This window comes from Grammomys surdaster, unplaced genomic scaffold (assembly GCF_004785775.1).
Source record: "Grammomys surdaster isolate TR1022 unplaced genomic scaffold, NIH_TR_1.0 167, whole genome shotgun sequence".
Taxonomy (NCBI): Eukaryota; Metazoa; Chordata; class Mammalia; order Rodentia; family Muridae; genus Grammomys; species Grammomys surdaster.
In genome coordinates this window covers 8,284,381-8,300,553 of record NW_021604615.1, presented here as the reverse complement: position 1 = coordinate 8,300,553, position 16,173 = coordinate 8,284,381, and the positions used below count along the sequence as shown (strand labels likewise).

General features: G+C 50.2%; 1 protein-coding gene across 1 annotated transcript in view; it reads left to right on the top strand.

Moving 5' to 3' along the window:
* Rasa3 (RAS p21 protein activator 3) overlaps positions 1 to 16,173 on the top strand; it is a 114,543-nt gene that overhangs the window by 74,703 nt on the left and 23,667 nt on the right. The window contains exons 5-9 of the mRNA XM_028766289.1: positions 7,124 to 7,200; positions 9,505 to 9,585; positions 9,978 to 10,050; positions 13,366 to 13,442; positions 15,271 to 15,375. Coding sequence (XP_028622122.1) covers positions 7,124 to 7,200; positions 9,505 to 9,585; positions 9,978 to 10,050; positions 13,366 to 13,442; positions 15,271 to 15,375 — 413 coding nt within the window. The remainder of the gene's footprint in view (positions 1 to 7,123; positions 7,201 to 9,504; positions 9,586 to 9,977; positions 10,051 to 13,365; positions 13,443 to 15,270; positions 15,376 to 16,173) is intronic.

The window sequence follows — 16,173 nt, the reverse complement described above, 5'->3', positions numbered from 1 at the left end:
TGCTGCTATTCCTGGAGAGAGTGGCTGAGAGTGGCTGAGAGTAGCTGAGCCACAGGATCTGCCAACCTCCGTGTTCCCATCACCTCAGCCGCCTCCCCATGGCGAGCCTGCATAGTGTGCTCTCTAGGATTGAGCACCCAGCTTACAGGGATAGAGAGATCATGGACACTTAGTTAAGTAGGTCTGGCATGGCTGTCCCTTTGTGAGCAGCATAAAATCCCGTAGCCTGGCCTTTCTACCCTTAGCATGGTCACTCCTGAACTTGCCTGTAAGAGGGGATGAAGCAGGGGTCACAAACCCTGAGTGCAAACCTGTTCACTGTGGCCCTTGTCATGAGCCCTGGTTTTAGATAAAGGACAGCTTCACTGACCTTTCACTTCGCTGTGGCCATGTCATGACTGCGAGCTGAGTCACAGAATTCAGCTCCCCTGTTCAGGGGTAACATGGGTAGGTGGCCAGCTTCTGCAAGCCTCATCTGTATAAAGTAGGGGTTTTGTAGGCTGTAGAGATTTACATGTAGCCTAGCAGTGCTAGATACATTGTGGGATATGGGGATTTATGCTGGTTTTATCCTGTGTAGATGGAGTTTGGGGAAAGTCCATGAAACAGACATATTATAAAGAGGCAGGCTGTAATTCAGCAGAAAGAATTTATTAACAGTTAACGGGGGAAGCTCTGAGCTGGGCATCTGTGTGTCCTAGGACTACAGGACTTAAGTCTAGGCTAGTCTGTCTGTCCCACATCCTCAAGGTTTCTCTTCCTCAGTCTGGCTTTTCTATGCACAGGGCGAGGGTTGCCAAGGTCAAAGGTCACCCATAGAGTTGGCAGTGAAATCAGCACAAGAGACAGTAAGGCACTGAATAGAATCTCTCATGGCCAAGGTGCAAATGAGCCTGCAGAAATCTCAGCCATAGAGGGACACGTCTGATTTCCTAGTCATTGACCCAGCCTCCCAAGGGCCCACTTGTACCTGAGGGAGCTCAGTTATGCAGCAATCACCTATAGAAGCAGTCACAGCACTCTAGCAGGAAAGTAGAGCCTTTCTGAAGGCAACAGTCCCTGCTCCCGCCTTCCCTCCCTGGCTCAGGAAGCTTCTCCATTGCTGGGAGTTTCAGGCTTATTCCTCATGAGATTCCCCAGAGACGAGGTCAGCTCAGCGCCTGCACAGAGCTTCGGGGATCCCTTCCCAGGCCTAGTTTTCCTTGAGTTAGATTTCATTGACACGTTCTTACTGTTTATCAGCCATCTCATGTTTGAATGGCTGCAGGTTCACAGGAAGCTGCAGACGGAAGTCCACAGGGAATATTGCCAGGAAGTTTGGATGTTATCTTTTTCCTGTCTAAAGATGGGGTACCATTTGTGAGGACCCTGGCGTGGCCGGTACAGGTCACATGACTGTGCACTTATTCTGTCTGATCTTACCAGTGTACACACATGCATACATGCACATATGCACACACAGATACACAAGCATGTGCGTGAATACATGCACAAGAATCCACACACACATGCATGTACATGTGTATACACATACACATTTACACACATACATGTACACACACATACACATATACATGTACACACACATACACATATGCATGTACACACAGACGCACACACACATGCATGCACAGATACACACGCATGTGCACATACATGCACAACGATACACACGCATGTGCATGCACATGTATACACAAATGCATGCACACAGGCACACACACATATGCACACACACACGCATGCATACAAGCACACACATATATGCAGACACATGCACGCACACTCACAACCACGCACACGCTCTGTTCAGTTATCTTAGCGTGTAAAACACACGTCTCGTAAACCTTGCCATTCTAACCATTGCTCAGTACAGCTTAGTGTCATCGTGTGCATTCCTAGTTGTGCCTTCCCACGGCCCTTCTCCAGAACTCTTTTCAACCCATTAAACCCAGGTTCCCAGGCCCAGAATCCTCCACTCTGCTGGGCCAGGAATGAGGGCATGGGTGGGTGGGAAGGCACCGACTTTGCTTAGAACTCAGGTGAGAAAAGTCCATCTCTTGTGACTGTCTTGTTTCACTGAGTGTTATGTCGCAAGTCCATGAGTGTTTTACTGTGCCAGGATCCCTGCCTTCCCTAGGCTGGGGACCTGGACCACGTTTTACATACCTGTTAACCCGTGGACAGCATGTGAGTTATCGGCACTGCTGGGTTAGTAGATTGCTTTGCAACTTTAGCCCGTGTACACATTTGTATCACAGCCACTACAGTCGGGATTCAGAACCATTTTATCACCACAGAGCTATCAATACAGGTGCATGTGTCAGTCTCATGTCTGGAGAGGGGTTTCTTAATCAATGCCAGAAGGTGACTAAGGTATCACTGGGGTGGGCTTTTCTCCCTTGAAGCTTTGCGCTTATGTCAGTGAAAACAGATCTTGACCCCAGCCCTCTAGTGTCATCGCATGAGTTCCTACTTGTGCCTTCCCACTACCCTTCATGATCCTGAGATCTTGGATCATGAAAGGCTATTGAAAGGGCTGGGGAGATAGATCGACAATTAAAGAAAGCCCAGCTTCCGCTCGGAGGCTCACAACCATCTGTAACTCCAGTTCCGGGAGATCCAACGCCCTCTTCTGGCTACTGCAGGCACTGCGTGCACACGGAGCACAGCTGTACATGCAGGCAAAATACCCACATACATCAAAAGAACAAATCTCAAAAAATAGTCTTAAAAAATAAGTCTAGGCTGCTGTTGCTGGGCTGAGGGATAAACAGATCTCTGAGGGACTCAGTTCCTCACTGGTGCGTTTGATGCTACAGCTTCGTTCACAGAGGCTGAGCTAGGGAGGCAGCTCCTCCCCTCTGTCTGACCTTTAAATGGTAACCGCCATCTTTGCTCGGCAGCTGTGGCTTGTTTTGAAATGTCACATTTACAGTTTCTAGAAGGGGCAGAAAGCATTTGGGTTCTTGGATCCACCTGTTTTGTAATTCATGGGAAGGAGTCACACATTACGACAGATGGAACTGGGCCCACAGGAGAGACCATGCGTCACAGGCATGGAGAGAAAGACAGCCAAATGTCTTGCTTCCTTCTGGAACCGACATTTTTCAAAAGCCTTTGATAAGCCGCTCGTTTATACGGAGTCAGCCACTTCTGCTGCTCCCTTCACAGAGGCTTGTCAGCTATGGGGATGGTCCTGTCGAGAAGGCAGGGGCTGCAGCTGACGGGGCATCCTGCATCCTCCAGCATCCCCCAGTTCTGAATGGTATGGGGAAGGACAGCACTGGTCCTCAACTCGCTGGCTGCTCCCCTACTGTGACTTCCCAGATCTGTTTTCTGAACCGGTTATGGATATGTGATGTATTCAGGACATATTCTCTGTCACCCTAGAGCTCTCATTCATACAGGCAAATACCACCTTGGGGATATGAGTTGACCCCGAAGGTCAGAGAAGGGGTGGACATGCCACCTCGTCCACGGTGTTTGGGAGTGTCTCTGTGGTGTCAGATAATAGAAGAGGTTGCCAGCGGTTGTCCATGGTCAAGGGCCACCTTTGTCTCTGGGGGTTTTGAGAGCCTGGAGGCTGGGAGTATTGGCTTCTTTGCTTCCCTGCACTCCCCCCCCCCTTTTTTTTCCTTGCCTCGCTTCGTCTTGGCATCACAAATCTCACCTAGATCCATCTCCACCTTTCTCCCTTCGGTGGCCTCATGACCACTCAGGCTGGTAGGGATGGTTTAGAGAGGAGTGTCCATGAACGAGCCACCCTCTTATGGGGGACTGGCCAGGAGTTATCTGTTTCATGATGCAGCAATAAACTAAAAATTTTGTTACCAGTTAAGTTTATAGGGACACTAAGCAGAGATCTGAGCTGTGTACATCTTCCGTGAGTCTTGACAATCCCCCTTGTGATGGGCGTTGGCAGTCATTGTTTTGCAAAGTACACACCCTTAGTGTTAAGTGGGCCACAACCAGCTTGCAGCACCGGCGGCATTCCACTCTATGCTCAGGTTGGGCACACCCTCACTGTGGTCTTGGGGAGTTGCATCTTTCTCTTTCTGTTTGGTAACCTGACTGACTACAGGTCTATCACTTTAATGATCTCTTCAGCGGATCTGACTGGGGTTTTGATTTCCTCTCACTTCCTGCTTTCAGATTATGTTTTTGGTGTGTGTGTGTGTGTGTGTGTGTGTGTGTGTTCCTTCCAATCGGGTCTTTGGTTATTTCTGCTTTCGGAGGATTAATTCTGTCCTAATTTACTGACTCTGGGTCTTTCTCTTTCCCAGAGCATGCAGCTAGTACTCTGAATAACCCTCTAATGGGGTGCTTCTGTGGCACCCACAAGTTCTGACAAGCTGTACTTTCATTTATTTAAAAATACTTTTAAGTTCGCCTTGAGACTTTTTTTTTTTTTTTACCAGGGTGATTTTTGGATTTTGTAATTTCCATGTATTTGGAGTGTGTTTCTTTTGGTTACTAGTTTCTAGTCTGTTCCCGTGAGTTCTGAGAGTGGAGTCTGTGGTTTTCCCCCCATGTATCTGATGAATGACACTAAAGGTACTTTGCTTGTCCCCAGTGTTCCCTGCTGTACGACAAGGTCTAGGGACTCCGATTAGCTCCTCTCGGGACCTCATACAGTGGAAACTTGCCACCTGTCACCGCCACCATTCATGGACATTCTTGATATTCATCTTAAGGCCAGAGGGGGAGACTTGTGGCACATCCTTTCTGGACCATCAAATAGTGTTTCTCTCTCAGATCAGAGTGAATTAGAAGCCACCTGTCTGCCCTTCAGTAGGTCTTGAAGAGAAGGCAGGCAACTGTCCCTGTAGTGCAGAAGCTAACTGGACCCAAATATGGAACCTGGGAACAGAGGCTCTGAGGGGCTGAAACACAGGTGTAGACCTGATGGGTTGCTGTGAGCCACCTGACCACAGGGCAAGAGGCACCTCCCAGCCTCCACCCTGACACCTCGCCCTACGGGCAACGCCCATCATGTGCAGGGCTGGAACCAGAGTGACTTCTGGCCACAGGCTTGCCTAGAGCAGCTTCATGGTGCAGAGGGGTCACGAAGTAGTCGCTTTTTCACCTCCTTCTGGCCTCTCCCAGACCTCTAGAAACGGAAGCCGCTGCTCATTGAGGTGGGACCCGCCCTTGTGAGGAGTGTTGGTGCTGAGTCTTGGGGGCACTGCTAGAGTGTGGGAAAAACAGGAAACAGGAAGGCAGCTGCCATCAGCTGTGGGAGGTGGGGTCATCTACCTCACCCCAGTGCTTCTGCCTTTCAGAGGCTAAAAGATGAACTGAGTTCCATCCATCTGAACAGCTCACAGCTGGGTCCTAAAAATGGCCAACTTCGGGGGACTGGGATGGCCACTTCCGCAGCCACCAGTTACTCAAGCGCCAGGCAGGAGCTTCAGGCAAGCTCCACCAGTCTTGGAAAAATAGAGCCACAAAAACCACTTGAGATTGTGCTTCTTAGGGTTTGGAGGTTTTCCTCACCACTAAACAGCTAAGGGTGGGGGCAACGGGGTGGGGAGAGCTGGTATCCACCTACATGGTCCTTCTATCTTAGTTATGGTTCCTATTATTTTGATAAAACACATGGAAGAAAGAAACCTGGGGAGGAAAAGGTTTATTCTACCTTGCCACGTGCAGTCCATCACCCAGAACAGGAACCAAGAGTCAGGACCTGGTGCAGAGGTCATGGAGGGGCGCTACTTACTTCTTTGCACTTCATGGCTTCCTTAGGCTGTTTTCTTGTACAGTCAAGGACTGCTTGTCCAGGGATGGCACAGCCCACAATGGGCTAGGCCCTCCCCATCAATCACTGATTAAGAGCGTGCTCCGCAGGCTTGCCTACAGCCCAGTCCTATGAAGAGATTTTCTCAATGGTGGTTCTCTCTTCTCAATTATGTATACCTTTGTGTCAAATTGGCCAAGACAACCAGGACACCTTATGGCGCCCACCATCGACTCAGAAGCCTGAAGGAGTGTCCCTAGACATTTAGAGATCTCAGTTCAAGTCAAATCAGGATTTGTGGCTTCAATACAAAAGAGAATTTCGGGACTGGTTAGTGTGAAGCAGAGCTGGAATTTAATGGAGACATTCGAATATATACTTAAGTCCAAAGGTTAAGAGAAAGGCTCACAGAAGAAAGACACGTGAGAGCAATGGTGAGATCCTCACACTCATGAGAGCATGGGTGGGATTTCATACACAGTCACAGAAAGCAAACCACCCAAGTGTAGGAACTCTCTCTTAGGAGAGTCATAGTTCATTGTTTTTTTTTTTTTTTTTTTTTTTTTAACGGCAAGACATAGGATTTTGGTGAGGTTTGAAATCAACTGTCTTTGAAGGGATGCTACACTCAACTGAGATCACTGAGTAGTTGCTGAGGGACAACAGAATTATACTTGATAAGGTGAAAGCCTAGCTCGAGGTGACACAGATCGGTAAGATGTCTTTGTTGTGAACTAAGGTATCAGTTTTGGGCTCTCCTAGGCAAGGCCTTGTTTGAAGGCTCCAAAGCCCAAAGGTTTCAAACACAAGAGGCCTTGGAAACTGCCTGGTTTAGCCTCCCCGTCTCTCTAATTACAGGCATCTTGGATTAACGTTTGTGTACACCTAACCCACAGGAGGTCCCACATCCCACGTGGATGCTGCTGGGGAGCAGGTCTTGTTCTCTTGATGCCTTTCGCTCCTCATTCTCATGGAGTGGCTATGTAGAGATATACAAAGGAGGTTGGGGTTGCCAGCTACCTGTTGCCCTTCTAGAAGCATTCGTGAAGATTTAGCATTCTTCATGGAGAATGAGACTTGGATGCTCTGGCCTCCCCGTGGAGATTGCAGCCCTCTTGGGAGAGTCTTTCCTACTCTGTCTCACGACAACACGCCCTGGACATATGCATATGTAGCACTTCTGGGGGCCGTGTGTCCATGTGTCCTTTTTACATGCTCTTAAGCCCATTACGTCCAAGCCAGTATAACGCCAGTGGGCTGCACCCACTCTCTTCACGTCTGAGTCTAGGTTTGGCACCTTCTGGAACAAGTGCCAGCCACTTGAAAGGCTGCAGATTTCCCACAAGCTTTATCTACTTGTGACACTGTCTTTGTGCCTTACAGGGCAAGGTCCACCTGGAGCTGAGACTGAGTGAGGTCATTACGGACACTGGTGTCGTCTGCCACAAACTTGCTGCACGGTAAGTCACCCAAGGAGCTGAGGACATACCACGTTTCCCCAGAGGTTGCCTTTCTCATCTCTCATGTCCCCCCATGGAGCTGACATCCACCCTGGGCACGATACACAGCTCTTGCAGATAGCCTGGCTTATTCAGTCAAACCTCATACTAATACCTCATACTTCATACCACACTTCAGCTAAGAAGTAGGCACTGCTTTCCAGAGCTAGAAATAGAAATGAGCGGACATTCGGGGAACAGGAGCAACAAGGAAGTCACTTGGGTATGTATAGATGTATGAGGTCACTCCTAGCTTTGCAGCAGAGCACCCAGCAGCCCCTCTGTAAGGGTGGCGGGTCCTATAGCAATCTGTGACTCCAGGGGAGTGTAGATAGGCACGTTCCATTTTGCATTCATACTTTAGGTCGGCCCCACCCAGACCCTGCGACTGTACACCAAGTTGAGACCTGCCCGTTCATATCATGAACAAGACAGATTCATTGCTTCCTCTCCTTCTATCATGTGTAGAATAGCGCCATACAGCACACCTGTCCTGATGGCGTTCAGGTCTCAGAGGCCCTCTCTCCCTCTACAAGGGACCCAAGCTGTGTCTTGGAGAGTCTTCCACGTGGTTGGACAAGTAGAAGTGGGCTCTGGTGATTAAGAATGTCACCATCTGTTTCCTATTACTGTAACAAGATACCCGAGGCCAGGTAACTTACAAAGAACAGGGACTTGTTTGGCCACGGTTAGGTTAAGGCCTTGTGCAGTATCCTAACACGGTTAGAACACCCCCACGGTGAAACTGACAGTCTGCTACTGGCTCAGCTTTCCCCTCACCACCCTGAGCTTGGCGGCTGTTTTCAGGAGCTGTGAAGAGTCCTCAGCTAAGGATATAGGAGCATGACCCCGAGAAGGGAATATGGGGGACAGAGACTAATCCTGTAGTGGCTACTCGACACACCTACCCGTCTTCAGCTGTCCAGTAAAGATAGGAAGCGAAAGTTAACAACCCTGCCCCTCAGTGCAGCAGTGAGACCCAAGCTTTCCACGTAGGCTAGGTCGGGAATTAGTGGAGATGCCACCTTCCGAGACGTCTCCATACACTGCGTTTCCCTGGTGAGCTCACTGGTATATGACACCATAATCCAACATCTCCACACAAACTCAGTGCAGGCACATCTGGAGGGTTCAGTTGACGAGCACAGCCCATAACTATTAAACACACAACTCCACAATTCTTGTTCTTTAAACTCTAGATTTGGGGTCTTACCGTGTTTCAAGTTCTTCGTTTATAAAGTTCAGGAACGGAGACGTGGTGGACGTTTTATTATCATTCTCATTCACACAGATACGTTGCCCTTGTGGCAGAACCTTCCCCTAACGAATAAAGATTTCAAGGGACCAATCACTGGGTGAGGAGGTGGGACTTCTGGATGGAGAGAGGAAGGGGAGAGGCAGGAGAAAGACACTGGTCCGTTGGTACCATGCCAGTGTAGCGTGGATTACCATTTAATTTTTCCCGCAACGTGCCCTGTGTTTGTGAACCTTGATTCCTGAAAAGTTGTACTTAGACACGTGCACAGTGTGGGGCTATCCCTGAGTCTTAAGTCAAATAAACATGGCTTCTGAATCTCAAGGATCCCAGAGTTGGGGGGGGGGGGGAAGTGGCTTGGAGGTTAAGAGCGTTTGCTGCTCTTGCAGAGGGCCAGAGTTTGTTTCCCAACATCCACTCTTGGCTAATTCACAAACTCAGGAGCCAGGGAACCGAAGCTTTCTTTTAGCCTCCTAAACCTCACAGAGCCTAGCATCTGACTAAAAGATCCGTGGAACTAGAAACTATGAGGTCGAGTCAGGCAAAAGCCTGAGAGTGGCAGAGATAGGGACTCACGGACCAGTGCAGGAAAATACTGGTACTCAGTGTCAAAATGTATAGACAACCACGGTCTGTCTGTGGATCTCCTGCCTGTAGGCAGTCATGGGTTTCCAGGCTAAGAGCTTGCTCTTTGGGGAAGCAAGAGGGGCCCCATGAAGGAGTTGTAAATGCAGGCCTCTGAGCAGCAGAGGGCAGTGCTGGCCCTGAGTGACACGCTGGTATTTAGCTGTTACCTAGGTGCTTTGGAGGGGCTGTGACCTTGGTGGCCAGAGGGCTCAATACCCTAAGAGGTAGTTTGGTGAAGGCCACCTGCTCTGCCCTCTGTCCTTCCACAACACTTGGTAACTGCTGATCTACATTTTTGCCAGAACTTGCCAGGCCTGGTAAGCATTGGCTCCATCTACCTGACCAGCACAGCCTTTCCCTGACCACTGTCTTCTTTGTCTCAGCATCTTCGAGTGCCAGGGCCTCCCTATTGTGAACGGGCAGTGTGACCCTTACGCCACAGTCACGTTGGCCGGACCCTTCAGGCAAGTCACCCTTCTGATACCCTACCCTGCCAGGGCTTCAGCTCTGGGTTGTGGGGGGTGGGAGGTGGTAGGGTTAAGCTCCGGAGCCAAGAGGTTGACACCCTTTTCGTTGGGTGGGTAGGTACACTTTGAAGTGGAATGTGTTTTATAGATTTATAGGTTTATTGCGGTAAAGTGTCTTTGTTTCTCGGAAACCCTCTGTGAGCTTCGTACTGGGTATTTTGAGCTCAGAAAAGGTCCCTGTTTTACATACCATCTGGAAGTGGAGAGAGACAATACTTGTGAGATAAATAAAGGTGGTAAACAACTGTACATTTGACAGCTCGGTTTCAAACCCGTCTGGAGCTGACAGCCATTTTTTTTTCTCTTAACTCTTTCTTTCTTCACTACAGGTCAGAAGCAAAGAAAACGAAGGTGAAGAAGAAAACCAACAACCCCCAGTTTGATGAGGTGTTTTATTTTGAGGTCAGTGCTTCAATCAGAAGAACCTTGAGCCTTGGCACCTAGACCGGGAGCAAGTTTCGATCCAATCCACCTGATTGTGTCTCGGGAGCTGTCCTGGCCCAGCCTGGGGAGCCTCAGATCTGGGTGGCATTTGATTCCCTTAGAGATTTCCCCAGTCTCAGGAGACCAAAGCCGAGTGTCTCTTCCTGAGCCATCTGGCTCCAGTCAGAAGGGGCAGATGGAAGCGTCACAGTCACCAGGACACAGGGTTTGGTTGTTTGGTTCTGAGGGTTTTGTTTTCCTGTGCGTTCGCCACAGCTTCCCCAAGCAGGGTGAGGTTCGTTTCTCCGGAAACGTGAGGGTTTGAGTAAAAAAGGGGAAATGATTCAGCTCAGATCACCCCAGGGCCTCTTAAGAACCAGAGCAGGCTAGTCAAGAAGGGTGAGGCTGGAGGCTCCTCTCAGCCTCAGTGCCTCTTGTTTGTTTATGTTTCGGCACCAGGTTCTGGCAGTTAGGGAGACAATCAAAGCCTCAGTTCCCATCTTCAGAGCCTACCCCACAGCAGGAGGGAAAGGGAATGATGTATGTGGCTCATAACCTCATATCATGGTGGACTGTGGGCCAGCACTGTGGTCCAACCTCTGTAACTCCCTTGCGCTCAGAAAGATCTCCACACGTGTAAGGATCGACTGGTCTACATAGCAACCTCCAGACTAAGGGGTGTTAAGTAGCTAGATCTTAATTTTTAAAAAATAGAGGATGCCTGAGGGTCAGTAAAGTATTGGACAAACAAACATAGAGACCTGAGTTCAGGTCCCCAGAACCCACTAAAGAATCCAGGTACGGACGTGCATACCTGTAATTCCAGTTCTTAGGGTAAGGAGACAAGTGAGTCCTTGAGACTCATTGGCCAGTCAAATCAGTGAAAAAGACCCTGTCTCAAAAATAACTGTGAGGATCAGTTGAGGAAAGACATCCTACATCAACTTTTGACCTCCACATGTGCACACACACATATGCACACACACACACACACACACACACACACACACACACTGCACAGATACACGATCCCAAATAGATAAAAAAAAATAAAAGCCACACAGCTTTGGTGGCACAGAGGCCTGCTGCAGTGCTGAGGGGAGCGGGGCTTCTCAAGTACGGACTCCTGAATAGCTTGAGCGGGGCTCCCGACCTGAGACTGGTACTCTCAGACCCGAGGAGGCTCTGTAAATCTACATTAACTAGGGTACCGTGGAATCAGGTCAGGAGTCAGAACAATGGACAATCTTCAGCCAATCCCATGATTCCTCTTTAACGGAGGCTAGGGAAAGGCAGGGAGCAAGAGGCCTGAAGGCAGGTCTGTGACCTGAGGGGTGCAGGGAGGAGTGATGGGGAGCAGCACCCCACAACTGTGCAGCTAGGAAATACTTGCCATGGGCAGGCGGAGAGGTCACAGAGCAGGACAAGGCAGTGGGCACTCACTCCAACGGCAGGCTCTCCCGGTGTGCATGAACTTGTGGTCAGAGAATGTGAGTTTAGTAGGTATTGAAAATCAAAGCCAGCTGTGTCCGTCCTTGTCCGCGGCCCCTGGAGGACTCCACTAGGCTGTTACAGTACGGTAGGAGTGAGGAGAGACTTTTCTAACACCATATCCGCTCTGGTGGCAACCTCACTTCTACTGTGGACCTACTGTGTGAGACCCTGCATTTTGGAGCTGTGAGTGGCCAGTTTCCTTGCTAGAGACACGAGCTCCGGCCCATAGGACTAACTCAGTGTCCTGGAGAAGCTTGAGAACCATGTCGTGGGCACCTATAAGACAGCCAAAGGCAGGCGGGGTCCCTGCCCCTCCCATTTCAGACTCCAGGTGCTGGTGCTGTCAGTCTTTCCATCCTGTGACTCAGCAGCAACACCCGGCTTACAAGACTTGCCAGGGCTTCTAATCACTGTTTGACTTAGGCTGGAGACAGACTTGTGGGGAAATGGGAAGAAAGCAAACTGCCTGACCGACTATGCAGACCCTCACAGAGTATGCATTAAGAGGAAGTAGCTTCCCGATAGAGTTCTTCCTAGACTTCCCTTAGGGTCTTCCTTGCTGGGGAGAGAGGGTGGCGGAGAAGACTGGAGCCTTCCTGAGGTGATACTTGAGGGATATCCACGGCTGAGATGGGACATGCTTCTCTGAGAGTCACCGAGAAGAGACACGGAGGTGGTAGGGGCAAAGAGACAGGAGGACTTATTAGTGTAGGAAGGCCACTGCATCCGATGGGTGTTTCTGGGAGGAGCAGTTGAGACAGTTAGGGGTGGTGTTCAGGAGGAGGCGGGTGGCTTTGGTATTTCTTCGCCATCAAGTAAATTAAACCTCGTGGTTAGGGAACGTGAGTGTCAAGTTCGAGATTTGGGCTTGGAGCAGAAAGCTTCCCTCCAATCCCTGTGAAGGATGTTCTGTGAGGTAGCGTTGCGCTGCACGGCCAGAGCAGAGCCAGCTTCTCGGCATTACTCATAGCCTGGATTCCAGTTCCAGCACCTGGTTATTATTGTCGTTACTGATTTTAGATAAGGTCTCATGTATCTCAGGCTGGCTTTGAACTCACTGTGTAGCTAAGGAGACTCTGAACTTCTGATCCCCCTGCTTCCACCTCCTGGATGCTGTGGTCTGAGGCCTCAGTCATCAGACAGTGTTAATATGGTGCTAGGAATCAAGCTTTCTGTGTGGGGCAGACAGGATATGTCATCAGGCCTCTGCCTGTTACGTTCCAGGAACCCGCCATTCTGGACTGTCATATGTAAAGGGTGTTGGACCGTCCATTCGGTTTCCTGACCTCTCCCAGAGTGTAAACTCTCCAGAACATCTTGCTGGGGTTGGAAGACAGGTTGAACCACCACAGTGAACTGAGCACTGTTGTAGGACCTACTGTGTGTGTTGTATGTGGTGTGTGTGTGTGTGTGTGTGTGTGTGTATGGTGGGGTGAATTGTCCGTACTTTCTTGAGAGTAAAAAGGAGACTCTAAGAGTCTAGGTTACTGCCCTGTAGACCTAGCTTCCTGCCTCGTGACATTAGGACAAGAAGCCTGGGTACCTGCAAGGTCATGAACTCGATAGGCAGTTTAGAGATGGAAAAAGCTGCCTCCATGCACAGGTCCCTGCCCCCTCTTGAGAAATCAGCCCCTGCCATGGCTTGGTGTGGCCTCAGGGCGAGTTCCTAGTCCAGAAGCTCTCACCTCTGATTTTCACAGGCGGGCAAGGAGTATGGTTCTTCCCTGTGGGATGCCAAGCTGTGTTCTCCCAGGTGCCTGACTGGGGAGTCTGACATTACTCATTCCCATCTGACTGCAGGTGACCAGACCCTGCAGCTACAGCAAAAAGTCCCACTTTGACTTCGAGGAGGAGGACGTGGACAAACTTGAAATCCGGTGAGTGCCTTACAGAGGGTGATAGCATCTAAGCAGCAGAGGTCAGTCACTTAACAGGTTCCAAACTGTGGAGGTAGCCCTGGCACGTCACAGCAACAGCCATTTGGGGTCTCATTCCAGTGCTGGCTTTACACCCCCTGTACTTGCTACTCACAAAGGTTGGGATTAATTTTAGAGACAGCCAGGGGACAAGGCCCTCCTCCTCCTCCCCCTCCTCTTCTTCTTCCTCCCCCTTTTCTTCCTCCTCCTCCTTCTCTTCCTCTTCTTCCTCTTCCTCCTCCCCCTCCTCCTCCTCTTCCTCCTCCTCCTCCTCCTCCTCCTCTTCCTCCTCCTCTGCCTCCTTCTCTTCCTCCTCCTCCTTCTCTTCCTCTTCTTCCTCTTCCTTCTCTTCTTCTTCCTCCTCCTCCTCTTCCTCTTCCTCTTCCTCCTCCTCCTCCCCCTCCTCCTCCCTCTCCTCCTCCTCCTCCTCCTACTCCGCAATGCCCTATGGGAAAGCCTGCTACCACCTAGCAGATTCCTTTCTCCAGGCTGTTTTCTGAGCAGAGTCTCATATGAGTCTCTGAGGCTTTGATTGCCCCTGCAAAGCCATCTCCTCTGATGTTACTGATTCCTTTTGGGTACCGTGTGGGTCCTGTGTGGGTCTTTCTGCCCTGTTGCTATAGAAACCAAGTCTTCTGTCAAGGTTGGTGTGCACCATGTCCTCCCCCTGTGGATTCCTAAATCCATCTAAGTTGTCTGGGGATGATGCTGGCTATCATGTGATCAGGCTTGCCAGCAGGGGCCTTTGTCTTAGGGGCGGGTTCCAACATACGTGTTTTCGGTGAAGCCCCTGGTCATGCAGCTGTGCTCTGTGCGACTGGCGAACATGACTGAAGGACAGCTTAGTCTTCTAAAACACCCTCATCCATAGTAATGCCCTAATAGCCAAGGCATGGTAAAACCTATATAAGACTTTCAACGCTTTGGCTGTGCACCCTGCTGAGCCAGTCTGGGTACCGTGCTCCCAACCCACTGTTATCCCAGGTTTCCAACCCCTAATCTGTGGGAACAAGGAGCATTCTCTTGGGGAAACAGCATCCCTGAGTGACCCGTTCTCCCAAGAAGCAATGGACACTACCATGACTGCAGACTGTGTAGCTTGAGACTCCTTGGGACCCAGCCGCAGGCCCTCCAGAGGGTACACCTTGATCATGGCTCACACCCTACAGTCTAGTGGGTGTTGGAGACAAAGGCAGGACTCTTAAGTTTTCAAAGCTGGACTATCGGGTGTCTAACATCCCTCCTAGGTATAGCCGTGGTGGACATCTGTCCTGGTTGGCTATTTTTTGTCTTGTGGGCACGCTCAGCCTTATGGCATAGCTATTACTCTATATTTTATCTTGTGGGCATGCTCAGCCTTATGGCATTGCTATTACTCTATGTGCCAGGCCTGCAGGAACATCTGGGGCAGAGCCAGGCATTAACAGACCACTAATGCTTGCTTAGGGTCCTTGGGTCCTAGGTGAAGGGTCATAGCCAAGAATGGAACAGCTATTTGTCTCTGCCATGGGTAGTGACCCCAGTAGTTCCCTCCTACAGACTGAGCTGGGGGTCCCCACTGGCTCCCAGACACAGGTATCCTGTCTGCCCACTGCTAGTCCATTGCGCCGAGAATTAAAATCTCCACTCCACAATGCAGCCTGGTTCACCGGCCCTCGGTGAAAGTCTTCACTTTGAGAGCAGGAGGCCTTCATTCCCTGCCTGCACCGGGAAGCAGGCTCCCTCTGCCCCTGCTCATTAGGTGGCCCTGCTTGGTGAGATTGGAGTGGCAGTTGCTTATCTTTTTCAGAGTTGACCTCTGGAACGCCAGCAACCTGAAGTTTGGGGATGAGTTTCTCGGGGAGCTGCGGATCCCTCTCAAGGTGCTCCGACACTCCAGCTCTTATGAAGCCTGGTAAATGAGTGTTTCAAGGTTCAGGGCGGGGAACTCAGAACAGCTTTGAATTGCAGAGCCCCCAGCCCCTCTCCCCTGTGCCATGCTAACCTTTGACCCTAACCTACCATGGCCTGCTCTTACTTTGCTCAGCTTGCTGACCAGACTTCGGCTCTTATAGTCAGTAACACTCAGCAGACAGGAGGGCTGTCCATACTGAAGGGAAGACCATTGGTTCTGAGAACCTAATGACAAAGAAGGGTCCAGTTAAAAGGACGTTTTAGAGCTTCGTGCAGCTTTGGGACTCTTCCAGGAGAGCGTGCCAACAGTCTAGTGGATGCTTTGCTGTGGGTGGCCTTCCTCACTATCTGGGGTCCCTGGTTAGGGCTGGTTTGCAGGGTGCTGTGGGTCTTCACAGGCTCTTCAGACAAACTTTCTCAGTCTGGGAACCCGCCCAGGTTCTCATAAAGCTTGCTTCTGCTTCTCATGACTTTATTTCTGGTTCCTTCAGACACTCTGGCATTCGCAAGAATGCATCTTTACTTAAAGACACGAAGCACACGGAGCCCAGTGTCCTGTTTTTCAGTGTCCCATGCCACGTGTTACTCTGAGGGTACTAACGTGGACTCCTGCCCCAGGAAATTGACTTCTAGTTCTACGCAGATTCCCTGTTAGTTCCATGGCCAGGTTCTGGGACACAGGGCTCCACCCCAGCCAATGACAACCTGCCAGGCCAGGAACATTTGGGTAAAGAGGGATGGCCAATGTAAACCGAGAGAGAGAGAGAGAGAGAGAGAGAGAGAGAGAGAGAGAGAGAGA